Consider the following 12,807-nt stretch of genomic DNA (forward strand, 5'->3'; position numbering starts at 1 on the left):
TGCCAGTGCTGTATCCCCATTTCCACGGAGAAATTCCTGCTGATGCCAGCCCGAGGCCATTGTCTCTCCTCCTGTCCTGTCTCCTGGAAGCAGAACCCGACCCCACGGCTGCCCCGCCTGTCAGAGACTTTTGAAGAGCCAGCAGATCCCTCCCGTTCCCTCTTTTCTTCGGGATAAACATTCCCACATCCCTCAGCTGCTCCAGCCCCTCCTTGTGCCAGGGCGGGGGCGGCACCCGCCACCACAGGCCCGTCCTGACTACAACTCCCAGCATGCCCCGCACCGGAAGTTCCGGCACCGCCCGCACTATAAACCCGCGCGCTGCCGCCGCCGTTTAAAGGGGCCGTGGGTTGTGCGAGGTGAGGGGGCCCTGAGGGGAGGGCGCGGATTTGGGGGTCCCGGTGTCCCCTGGGGGCTCCCGGTGTCCCCTCGGGCGGTCCCGGTGTCCCCAATCCCCCGGGACGAGGCGGCGGCGGCGCTGGGCCGGGCCTCACCCCCGTTCCGCGGCCTCTCCCGGCCCGGGGCTGGGCTGGGGCCGGGCCCGGTTCCGATCCCCGTCCCGGGGAATCTTCTCCTTCCCTGGAAAGGCGAAACAGCCCCGGGAGTTCCCCCCGCGGTCTTTTACAAGCGTGGGAAGGGAATAAATGGGATTCATTCCCGTTTTTCCGGCTTTTCCCGGAGTTTTGGGACATCCCCGGGAGGGGGCAATGGGCCGGGATGAGGAATCCTCTCCTTCCCTGCAAGGCGAAAAATCCTGAAAAAAAATCCTGAAAAAACCCGCTTTCAATGTTTTAGTGTGTGCAAGGAAAATAGGAATAAATGGGGTTTATGAAGATCCTCAGGGATTCACCCACTGCAGGGAAAATCAGGAATAACTGGGATTCATTCCCGTTTTTGTGGCTGTGGATGGGAATGAGGATTCCTGCTGCTCCAGAGGGTTGGGAAAGGTTTTCAGGGCGGATCAGGATGGAAGATAAGGAGCCTGAGATAACAATGGGCACTTTCCCTGGCAGGCATTTCCCTGGAAATGAGGAATTTCCCTGGAATTCTCTCCTTGAACCCCAATCCCGGGCAGGTGAGAGGCAGCAGAGCCTTGGAAAATCCCGAATCTGAGGGAAATAACCCCAAACTGGGAATCCCAGAGCACCTTAAACTGAGGCTTTCCCCAAATTCCAGGGATTTCCATTCTCCCCAAAAACCTGCAGCATCCCGGAATTCTGGGGGATGCAGGATCCACGGAAAACCCACAGAAAGGATTTCTCTAAATCCCTTTTATTTTTTTTTCCATTTCCCAGATGTTTCCCGCTGGGCTCTGGCTCTAGGATGTTGGAGAACCGAGAGGAAGTGAGGAGCAGCCCTGGGTTATTCCCAAATCCCGGAATCCTTGGGAATTCCATCTCTGTGTGATAATTCCTGGGAGAGCATGGGGCTGAGTCCTGGGGCCAATGGGAATGGGAATGCCTGGAAAAACTGGGAATGGGAGCGGGAATGTCTGGAAAAGCAGGGATGGGATGGATCCCGGTTTTTTGAGCCCCTGATCCCATTTCTGTGAAGCTGGGAAAGCAGGAATGAGGAAATGGGAATGTCTGGAGAAGCGGGAATGGGAACGGGAATGTCTGGAGGTGTCTGTGCCATTCCTGGGAAGCTGGAAAAGCAGGGATGGGGTGGATCCCTGATCCCAAGCCCAGTCCATCCAACGCAGAACAGCGTCTTCCCAAACCATTCCAAGGGAGCAGGGCCCTGTGGATCCCTGAGCCCGCTCCCGGTTTCCCGCAGGAGCTGACCACGGTGCGGGTGCAGGATCCGCGCGTGCAGAACGAGGGCTCCTGGAATTCCTACGTGGATTACAAGATCTTCCTGCACGTGAGCTGGGGTCGGGATGAGCCCTGGGATGGGCTCTGGGGTGGGATTGTCCCGAGGGGGAATGGAGGGGATGGGAATCCTCGGGATCCTGTCCTGGCTTGGCTCCCGGATCCGGCATCGAGGGGATCCTGCAGGGATGAGATCTGGTCTCAATCCATGGGGATTCCTCGGATCCTCTGTCGGCAGATCACCTTATCCCATATCCATGTGATCCATCTGGATCCTGTCCAGGCCAGATCCAGCCCCTTGATCCCCAGATCATTCCCATTGATGATTCCCATCCTGGATCCTCTGTCCAGGCCAGATCCAGCCCCTTGATCCCCAGATCATTCCCATTGATGATTCCCATCCTGGATCCTCTGTCCAGGCCAGATCCAGCCCCTTGATCCCCAGATAATTCCCATTGATGATTCCCATCCTGGATCCTCTGTCCAGGCCAGATCCAGCCCCTTGATCCCCAGATAATTCCCATTGCTGATTCCCGTCCTGGATCCCTCTGTGGCTGAGATCCAGCCCCTTTATCCCAGAGATCAATCCCAGAGATCAATCCCAGGCATCATTCCCGTCCTGGATCCCTCAGCCCTCGATTCCCAGGGATCCCACCCAGGATCTCTTCCAGGGACCATTCCCAGGGATTCCTGCCAGGGTCATTCCTGGGGATCCCTCTTGGGGACCATTCCCAGGGATCTCTCAATGGGATCACTCCCAGGGATCCTCAGGGACCATTCCCAGTGATCCCTCAGGGATCCCTCCCAGGGATTCATCCCAGGGTCGTTCCCAGTGATCCCTCCCAGGGATGATTCCCAAGAATCCCTCCCGAGGATCCCTCCCATGATTCCTGAGGGATCTCTCCCATCCCGTTGCTCCCAGACCAACAGCAGGGCCTTCACCGCCAAGACCTCGTGCGTGCGGCGCCGCTACCGAGAGTTCGTGTGGCTGCGGCGGCAGCTCCAGCGCAACGCCGGCCTGGTGTAAGGGCTCTGGGGGCCCACCCTGAAATGGGGGTCTGGGGGCCCACCCTGAACTGGGGGGTCTGGGGTCCCACCCTGAACTGGGGGGCTCTGGGGTCCCACCCTGAACTGGGGGTCTGGGGGCCCACCTGAGCTGGGGGGGTCTGGGGTCCCACCCTGAAATGAGGGCTCTGGGGTCCCACCCTGAACTGGGGGGGTCTGGGGGCCCACCCTGAACTGGGGGGGTCTGGGGGCCCACCCTGAACTGGGGGGGTCTGGGGTCCCACCCTGAACTGGGGGGGTCTGGGGGCCCACCCTGAACTGGGGGGTCTGGGGCCCACCTGAACTGGGGGCTCTGGGGGCCCACCCTGAAATGAGGGGTCTGGGATCCCACCCAGAACCAAGGGGGTCTGGGGTCCCACCCTGAACCGGGGGGTCTGGGGTCCCACCCTGAACTTGAGGGGGTCTGGGGGCCCACCCTGAACTGGGGGGGTCTGGGGGCCCACCCTGAAATGGGGGGTCTGGGGTCCCACCCAGAACCAAGGGGGTCTGGGGTCCCACCCTGAACCGGGGGGGTCTGGGGTCCCACCCTGAAATGGGGGTCTGGGGTCCCACCCTGAACTGGGGGGGTCTGGGGGCCCACCCTGAACTGGGGGTCTGGGGGCCCACCCTGAACTGGGGGTCTGGGGTTCCACCCGAGCTGGCGGCTGTGGGGTCCCACCCTGAAATGGGGCTCTGGGGGCCCACCCTGAAATGGGGGTCTGGGGTCCCACCCTGAACTGGGGGGGTCTGGGGTCCCACCCCTGAACTGGGGGTCTGGGGTCCCACCCTGAACTGGGGGTCTGGGGTCCCACCCTGAAATGGGGGGGTCTGGGGGCCCACCTGAACTGGGGGGGTCTGGGGTCCCACCCTGAACTGGGGGGTCTGGGGGCCCACCCTGAACTGGGGGGTCTGGGGTCCCACCCTGAACCGGGGGGGTCTGGGGTCCCACCCTGAACTGGGGGGGTCTGGGGTCCCACCCCTGAAATGGGGGTCTGGGGTCCCACCCTGAAATGAGGGCTCTGGGGTCCCACCTGAACTGGGGGGGTCTGGGGTCCCACCCTGAACTGGGGGGGTCTGGGGTCCCACCCTGAACTGGGGGGCTCTGGGGGCCCACCCTGAACTGGGGGGGTCTGGGGTCCCCACAGGGCCCACCCCAAAGCTTCACCCCCATTTTGCAGGCCGGTGCCGGAGCTGCCGGGGAAATCGGCGTTTTTCGTGGGCAGCACGGATGAGTTCATCGAGAGGCGCCGGCAGGGGCTGCAGCACTTCCTGGAGAGGTGGGGGTGGTTGGGATATTTGGGGTTGTTTGGGATATTTGGGATTTGGGATATATGGGATTTGGAGTTTGGGATGGTTTGGGGGGTTTGGGCTTTGGGATGGTTTGGGGTTTGGGATATTTGGGATTTGTGGTTTGGGATTTGGGATGGTTTGAGCTTTGGGATTTGGGGGTTGAGATATTTGGGATTTGGGGTTATTTGGTATTTGGGATATTTGGGGTTTAGGGGATGGGATTTGGAAGGGTGCAGTGCCCCGGGGTGGCCAGGAGGTGGCAGCAGGGAGGGCTGGGTGGCCCTGGTGACCGTCCCTGGTGTCCCCCTGCTGTCCCTCCTGTGCCACTCCTGTCCCCCTGGTGTCCCTGCTGTCCCTCCTGTCTGTGTGCCCTGGGTGGCAGGTGCCAGCAGGTGCCAGCAGAGCTGACCTGTCCCTGTCCGTGTGTCCCCAGGGTGGTGCAGAGCGCGGTGCTGCTCTCCGACAGCCGCCTGCACCTGTTCCTGCAGAGCCAGCTGCCCGTGCCCGCCATCGAGGCCTGCGTGCAGGGCCGGGGCCCCCACTCGGTCACCGAGGCCATCCTGCACTACGCCATGGCCGGGCCCGCCTGGGGACAGCGCGGGGACAGCGACGGCGCGGGGCTGGGCCCGGCCAGGTGAGCGCAGGGACGGCCAGGGGAGGGCAGGGACAGCCAGGGGAGGGCAGGGACAGCCAGGTATGGGGAGGGACAGCCAGGTATGGGGAGGGCAGGGACGGCCAGGGGAGGGCAGGGACGGCCAGGGGAGGGCAGGGACGGCCAGGTATGGGGAGGGACGGCCAGGGGAGGGCAGGGACGGCCGGGGAGGGCAGGGACGGCCAGGGGAGGGCAGGGACGGCCAGGGGAGGGCAGGGACGGCCAGGGGAGGGCAGGGACGGCCAGGGGAGGGCAGGGACGGCCGGGGGAGGGCAGGGACAGCCAGGTGAGGGCAGGGACAGCCAGGTATGGGGAGGGCAGGGACGGCCAGGTATGGGGAGGGACAGCCAGGGGAGGGCAGGGACGGCCAGGGGAGGGCAGGGATGGCCCGGTATGGGGAGGGACAGCCAGGTATGGGCAGGGACGGCCAGGGGAGGGCAGGGACAGCCAGGTATGGGGAGGGACAGCCAGGTATGGGGAGGGACAGCCAGGTATGGGGAGGGCAGGGATGGCCAGGTCAGGGGAGGGACAGCCAGGTATGGGGAGGGACAGCGCGGGGCTGAGACTGTGGTAGGAAATGGACACAGGGCAGGGAGGGCAGCCCAGGACAGCCCCAGCTCCTCCCTGTGGATCCCGGGGCAGAGGAGCCCAGGCAGGAGGGCTGGAGTGTCCCTGGGATGGGGACATCTCCCTTTTCCAGCTGGGATGGAGCTGTGCCCAAACAATCCTGATATTCCCTGGGTCATTCCCTTTTCCTGCTCCGGAGCTGCGCCCAGGAATTCCCTGGGTCATTCCCTGGGTCAGTCCCTGGGTCAGTCCCTGGGTCAGTCCCTGGGTCAGTCCCTGGGTCAGTCCCTGGGTCAGTCCCTGGGTCATTCCCTGGGTCAGTCCCTGGGTCATTCCTTGGGTCATTCCTTGGGTCATTCCTTGGGTCATTCCCTGGGTCAGTCCCTGGGTCATTCCCTGGGTCAGTCCCTGGGTCAGTCCCTGGGTCAGTCCGTGGGTCAGTCCCTGGGTCAGTCCCTGGGTCATTCCCTGGGTCAGTCCCTGGGTCAGTCCCTGGGTCAGTCCCTGGGTCAGTCCCTGGGTCACTCCCTGGGTCATTCCCTGGGTCATTCCCTGGGTCAGTCCCTGGGTCATTCCCTGGGTCATTCCCTGGGTCAGTCCCTGGGTCAGTCCCTGGGTCATTCCCTGGGTCAGTCCCTGGGTCATTCCCTGGGTCAGTCCCTGGGTCAGTCCCTGGGTCATTCCCTGGGTCATTCCCTGGGTCAGTCCCTGGGTCAGTCCCTGGGTCAGTCCCTGGGTCATTCCCTGGGTCAGTCCCTGGGTCAGTCCCTGGGTCAGGGTCATTCCCTTTCCCTGCTCTGTTTCCCAGCTGTGCCAGCCTGGGCAGTGCCCGGGGCTGCCTGGAGAGCTTCCCCTACTGGGGTGACCTGGGCATGGACGAGGCGCGGCCGGAGAGCCCCGAGCGTCCGGCCGGACACAGAGTGACCCCTCTGGACAGCCCAGAGTGTCCAGCTGGACATGGAGTGACCCCTCTGGACAGCCCAGAGCACCGAGTGACCCCTCTGGACAGCCCAGAGTGTCCAACTGGACACGGAGTGACCCCTCTGGACAGCCCAGAGTGTCCAGCTGGACACGGAGTGACCCCTCTGGACAGCCCAGAGTCTCCAACTGGACACGGAGTGACCTCTAAGGAGAGCCTGGAATTCCCAAAATTCCCATCTGGACACTGAGTGACCCCTCAGGACGCCCCCAGGCCCCGCAGCCCTCGCTGGGAGAGGGATGGGAGCACTGGGAGCACTGGGAGCACTGGGAACGCGGCCCCAGCACATTCCTGATATTCCTGATATTCCCAGCAGGGTTTTCCTCACTCTGCTCCTGCTCAGATCCCTCTGGAATCCCCAGACTCGGTTCAAATCCCTCTGGAATCCCCAAACTGGGACAATCTGAGCCGAGCTTCCCGCCGGGAAAAGGGAGGAATGGAATTTGGGGCTGGAATTTGTGTCCCCTTCCCTCTGTTGGGGCTGTTCCAGGGATTTTTGGGAAAGCAGGAGCAGCTCGGGTGGTTTCGGTGTCTTCCCCTCCCTCAGCACTTGGTGTGGGCAGGAAATAAAAATTAAATAAAAATTAAAATAAATGAATAAAACTCAAACAGAAGTGGAGGAGATTTTCCCGACCATTCCAGATCATTCCAGATCATTCCCGGAGCAGCCAAATTTTGAGAGGAAAAAGGGATTTATTGAGGGAAAACACCTGGATTTGGGACTGGGAAATACCTGGATTTGGGATAGGAGAACCCCTGGGTTTGGGATCTCCAGGGGATTTGGGACTGACCCAGGAAAAGCGGGATAATGAGAGCAGGAGGTCTCCGGGGGATTTGGGGTTTTTGGGAAAAGCAGGATGCGTGCCTCAGTTTCCCCGTGGAATGGCTCCAGGAGGGATTTTTGGGATAAATCCGCTCGGTGCCAGCGCTGGGTCCTCTGTGCGTGGCTCTGCTGCAGGAATCCCGTGGGATTTGTGGGATTTGTGGGGTTTGGGATCCAGGGAATGCCGTGGGTGGCGTTGTCCCCGCGCTGCCATTCCCGGTGCCACCTGCTCCAGGGAAAATGGGGGACGGACACAAGGACACCACGGACACCTGGGATGGACCCGGGACCCCAAACCCCAAACCCCAAACCCACATCCCAAACCCCCAAACCTGATCAGAAACCCAAAACCCCCAACCCAAAACCCCCAACTCCAAACCTGACCCCAAACCTCAAACCCAAACCCCAAACCCCAAACGCCCAAATCCAAACCCCAAATCCAAACCCACAACCCCAATCCCACATCCAAACCCCAAACCTGATCAAAAACCCAAAACCTGACCCACCCCAAAACCTGACCCCAAACCAAACTCCCAAATCCAAACCCCAAACCTACCCCAAACCCAAACCCAAATTCTAAACCCCAAACCCAAACTTGACCCCCAAAGCCCAAACCCAAACCCCATACCAAACCCCAAACCAGCCCCAAACACAACCCTCAAATCCAAACCCCAACCCCACACCCCAAATCCCAAACCCAAAACATGACCCCAAACCCCAACCCCATCCAAACTCCTGACCCGCACCCCAACCTGACCCAACCAAACCCAAAACTGACCCAAATCCCAAACCCCATCCCAACCCCAAACCCACAACCACCCCACCCAAACCTGACCCTGCACCCCAAACCTGACCCTAAACCCCAAACCCAAAACCTGACCCCAAACCCCCAACCCCAAACCACACACCCCAAACTGACCCAAACCCAAACACTGACCCCAAACCCAACCAACCCCAACCCCCAACCCCAAATCCCAACCCCAAACATGACCCCAAACCCAAACCGACCCCAAACTCCAAACCGACCCCAACCCACCTCCCCAAACTGACCCAAATCCCAAACCCAAAACATGACCCCAAACTCCAAAACCACCACCCCAAACCCTTTGACCCCAAACCCAACCTGAACCCCAAACCCACACACCCAAACTTAACCCCAAACCCAAACCGACCAACCCAAACCCAAAACCTGACCCCAAACCCCAAACCCAAACCCAAACCCCAAACCTGACCCCAAACCCAAACCTGACCCCAAATCCCAAACCCAAAACATGGACCACCCAACCCAAACCCCCCAACCCCAAACCCCGCACCCCAAACCGGACCCCAGCCCCCAGTCCCGGCCCCGCGCCCCTCACCTGTCCCGTCACGGCTCCAGGTCGAAGGCGGGCGCCAGGAATTCCTTCGGGACGATCCCGATGTCCGGGCCGAGCTCCCCGACCCACCACCCGTGCCCGGGGTACTCCTGTGGGGCCGGGACCGGGATCAGCCCCAAATCCCACAGAAATACCCCAAATCCCGTAAAAAATGATCAAAATCCCACAAAAATACCAAAAATCCCACAAAAATACCAAAAATCCCACAAAAATACCCCAAATCACCCAGAAATACCCCAAATCCCATCAAATTATCCCAAATCCCCAAAATTCCCCAAACCCACTGAAATCCCCAAATCCCGAAAAAATGAGCCAAATTCCCCAAATCCCCAAATTCCCCAAAATCCCCGAAATCCAACCAACGAATTCCCCAAATCCAGCCCGATTTCCCAAATCCAACCCGAATTTCCCCAAACCCGCCCGAATTTCCCCAAACCGGCCCGCATTTCCCCAAATCCCGCGAATTTCCCCAAATCCGGCCCGAATCTCCCCAAATCCGGCCCGAATTTCCCAAACCCGGCCGAATTTCCCCAAATCCAGCCCGCATTTCCCCAAACCCGACCTGAATTTCCCCAAATCCAACCCGAATTCCCCAAATCCGGCCCGAATTTCCCAAATCCGGTCCGCAATTTCCCCAAATCCACCCGAATTTCCCCAAACCGGCCGAATTTCCCCAAACCCGACCGAATTCCCCAAATCCAGCCCGAATTTCCCCAAACCCAGCCGAATTTCCCCAAATCCAGCCGCATTTCCCCAAATCCACCTGAATTTCCCCAAATCCGGCCCGAATTTCCCAAATCCGGCCGAATTTCCCCAAATCCGGCCCGAATTTCCCCAAATCCGGCCCGAATTTCCCAAATCCAGGCCCGAATTTCCCAATCCCGGGCCGGGGCGAATTCTTCCCCAAATCCGGCCCGAATTCCAAAACAGCCGATTTCCCCAAATCCAGCCTGAATTTCCCCAAACCGGCTGAATTTCCCCAAACCCGGCCTGAATTTCCCCAAATCCAGCCCGAATTTCCCCAAATCCGGCCCGAATTTCCCCAAACCCGGCCCGAATTTCCCCAAATCCGGCCCGAATTTCCCCAAACCCGGCCCGAATTTCCCCAAATCCAACCCGAATTTCCCCAAATCCGGCCCGAATTTCCCCAAATCCGGCCCGAATTTCCCAAATCCGGTCCGCATTTCCCCAAATCCAGCCCGAATTTCCCCAAATCCAGCCCGAATTTCCCCAAACCCGGCCCGAATTTCCCCAAACCCGGCCCGAATCTCCCCAAATCCGGCCCGAATTTCCCAAACCCGGCTGAATTTCCCCAAATCCAGCCCGAATTTCCCCAAATCCGGCCGGAATTTCCCGAATCCCGGGGTTTCGCGGTGGGCGCAGCCCCCAGACCCTCCCCGGCCCAGCTGCAGCGCTCCCCCCGCCGGCGCACGGAGAATTAAAAGCGCATTAAAAACTCGCTCGCGCCTCGGCTGCCGCTGCCAAATTGCCCCGCGCCGCCTCGTGCAGATGTTCGTTAATTATGCTAATTTTTATTAAATCATTAACGCCGAGCCCTGGCACGGCGGAGCCGCCTGAACCCTGCTCCGCTCCTTCCCGGCCCGCTGGAATTCCTGGGATTGCGGGGAGCGCCAGGAGGAGGAAGAGGAGGAGGAGGAGGAGGAGGAGGAGGAGGAGGATGGGGTTTTGTTGGGGGTTTGGTTAATTAGGGCTTAATGAGGGCTCTGCTGCGCTGGGCGGGGAGGGAATTTTGGGGGGTTTTATGGGAATTTTGGGGGGTTTTATGGGAATTTCGGGGGGTTTTATGGGAAGGATTGGAAAGGAGCGGATGGGTGGGAAAAGGGGTCCCAGGGTGGTGTGGGGGGCACTGGGAACAACCGGGAAGTGGAGCAGCGTCTTCTCCGTTCCCAGGAACCAGCAGGAACGGGGAAATTGGGAATCTGGGAGTCTTTCAAGGCTGGGAATGGATTTGGGGTCGCTGGAATTGGGTGGCTGGGAATGGGATTTGGGGTCAGCCCGAGTCTGTCCTACCCCTCCCAGGAATCCCCAAACTGGGAATCCCATCCCAGCAAGATCTGCCCGATCCCAACAGGATCCATCCCATCCCAACGGGGTCTCCGTGTCCAATCCCACCAGGATCTGTCTGATCCCAAAAGGGTCCAGATGTCCCATCCCACCAGGATCCACGTGTCCCATCCCACTGGGGTCTGCCCCATCCCAATGGGATCTCTGCATCCAATCCCAACTGGATCCGTGTGTCCCATCCCACCGGGATCCATCCCATCCCAACAGGGTCACCATGTCCCATCCCACCGGGATCTGTCCCATCCCAACGAGGTTCCATCCCATCCAACGAGGTTCATGTCCATCCATGGGGTCTCCACGTCTCCCAATCCCACCCAGGATCCTCAGTTGTCCCATCCCAACCCATCAGAACCCACACATCCCAAAGATCCAGGATTTATCCAATTAACCATTCCCCATAAAAACACCCACCATCACCAGGAGGGTCCAGTGTCCATCCAATGGGTCCCATCCACCCAATGCGGGTCTTGCATCCAACCCACCAGGATCCATCCCATACCATTGGGGTCCACGTCCATACACCAGCATCACTGAGTCCCTCCCAGTGGGGTACCTGCCATCCAACCCATCAGACCACGGGTCAAAGATCACTGGATTACCAATAACCATTCCCCAAATACCACCCAACATTGCCTTGCACACCAACCCAGGGGGTACAGGGTGTCCATCCATGGGTCCATGGCCATCCCATGGGGTCTTGCATCCATCCCAACAGGATCCATCCATCCCCATTGGGGTCTCCATGGCCCTTCCACAGGATCCAGGTCCTGTGCCCAATGCACTAGACACCCACGTCCACGACGATCCAATATTATCCAGTTACCGTTCCCATAAAATCAACCAAACCAGAGCCCCAGCATTTATCTAATTAACGATTTCCCAAAAAAACACCCAACCACTGCCCTGCCATCACCCCACCCTGCCCGAGGGTCCCCAGGATGACACTGTGGTGACACTGGGGTGACACTGGGGTGACACTGGGGTGACACTGAGGTGACACTGGGGTGACATTGGGGTGACATTGAGGTGACACTGAGGTGACACTGGGGTGACACTGGGGTGACACTGGGGTGACACTGGGGTGACACTGGTGGCACTGGGGTGACACTGGGGTGACACTGGGGTGACACTGAGGTGACACTGAGGTGACACTGAGGTGACACTGGGGTGACACTGGGGTGACACTGAGGTGACACTGAGGTGACACCGGGGTGACACTGGGGTGACACTGGGGTGACACTGGGGTGACACTGAGGTGACACTGGGGTGACACTGAGGTGACACTGGGGTGACACTGAGGTGACACTGAGGTGACACTGGGGGACACCGGCCAGGCTCCACCGAATCCCAGGTCACGGGGAATCTGTCCATCGCAGGGTCCCACTGGATGACACTGAGGTGACATTTGGTGACACTGAGGTGACATTGGGGTGACATTGATGACACTGGGATGACATTGGAGTGACACTGAGGTGACATTGGGGTGACACTGAGGTGACACAGAGGTGACACTGAGGTGACACCGGCACAGGCTCCATCACTGGATCCCGTCCAGGCTGGATCTGTCCATTGGGGTCACTCCATGTCCATCCAACCATCAGGATCCACACATCGCAACGATCCGGGATTTATCCAATTAACGATTTCAAAAAACACCAACACTGCCTGCATCACCCACCTGCGAGGGTCCCTGGGTGACACGTGAGTGACACTGGGGTGTTACTGAGGTGACATTGAGGTGACACTGAGGTGACACCGGCGCAGGCTCCATCCCGGATCCCCGTCCCAGGCCAGGATCTGTCCCATCTGGGTCCCAGGATGCACCACGGGTACACTGAGGTGACATATGACCACAAGTGACATTGGGATGACCACTGGGGTGACACTGAGGTGACACTGAGGTGACACTGGGGTGGTGACATTGGGGTGACACTGAGGTGACACTGAGGTGACATGAGGTGACACCGGAGGTCCTCGGGTGACACTGGGGTTGCATCAGGGGTGACACTGGGGTGACACTGAGGTGACACCGGGGTGACACTGGGGTGACACTGAGGTGACACCGGCCCAGGCTCCATCCCGATCCCCGTCCCAGGCCCGCCGAGCGCGGGCCGCTCTTTATTGCGCGGCGGAGCCCGAGGCGGCGGCGAGCGCGGCTGGGGACGATGTGACGGAAATGC

General features: G+C 60.0%; 2 protein-coding genes across 4 annotated transcripts in view; one reads left to right on the forward strand and one right to left on the reverse strand.

Moving 5' to 3' along the window:
• The first annotated feature begins 292 nt into the window (after positions 1–292).
• SNX11 (sorting nexin 11) lies at positions 293–7,044 on the forward strand. 3 transcript variants are annotated; one of them, XM_064733872.1, is made up of 8 exons: positions 293–359; positions 1,014–1,075; positions 1,296–1,344; positions 1,777–1,863; positions 2,734–2,834; positions 4,034–4,132; positions 4,579–4,779; positions 6,173–7,039. In XM_064733872.1, exons 3-8 carry the CDS (start codon positions 1,324–1,326, stop codon positions 6,531–6,533), a joined length of 870 nt encoding a protein of 289 aa, XP_064589942.1. In that variant the 5' UTR covers positions 293–359; positions 1,014–1,075; positions 1,296–1,323; the 3' UTR covers positions 6,534–7,039. The 3 variants fall into 3 exon arrangements, with proteins under 3 accessions (XP_064589942.1, XP_064589943.1, XP_064589944.1); XM_064733873.1 differs by lacking the exon at positions 6,173–7,039 and adding an exon at positions 5,498–5,629; XM_064733874.1 differs by lacking the exons at positions 293–359; positions 1,014–1,075 and having other exon boundaries at positions 1,299–1,344; positions 6,173–7,044.
• A 5-nt stretch (positions 7,045–7,049) lies between these two features.
• The window catches only part of SKAP1 (src kinase associated phosphoprotein 1), a 75,510-nt gene continuing 69,752 nt past the window's right edge, over positions 7,050–12,807 (reverse strand). Inside the window, exons 12-13 of the mRNA XM_064733871.1 lie at positions 8,525–8,631; positions 7,050–7,392 (exon numbers count right to left, since the gene is read on the reverse strand). Coding sequence (XP_064589941.1) covers positions 8,533–8,631 — 99 coding nt within the window. The 3' untranslated portion in view covers positions 7,050–7,392; positions 8,525–8,532. The remainder of the gene's footprint in view (positions 7,393–8,524; positions 8,632–12,807) is intronic.

The sequence above is a fragment of the Zonotrichia leucophrys genome, chromosome 27 (genome assembly GCF_028769735.1).
Source record: "Zonotrichia leucophrys gambelii isolate GWCS_2022_RI chromosome 27, RI_Zleu_2.0, whole genome shotgun sequence".
In the NCBI taxonomy this organism is placed as follows: Eukaryota; Metazoa; Chordata; class Aves; order Passeriformes; family Passerellidae; genus Zonotrichia; species Zonotrichia leucophrys.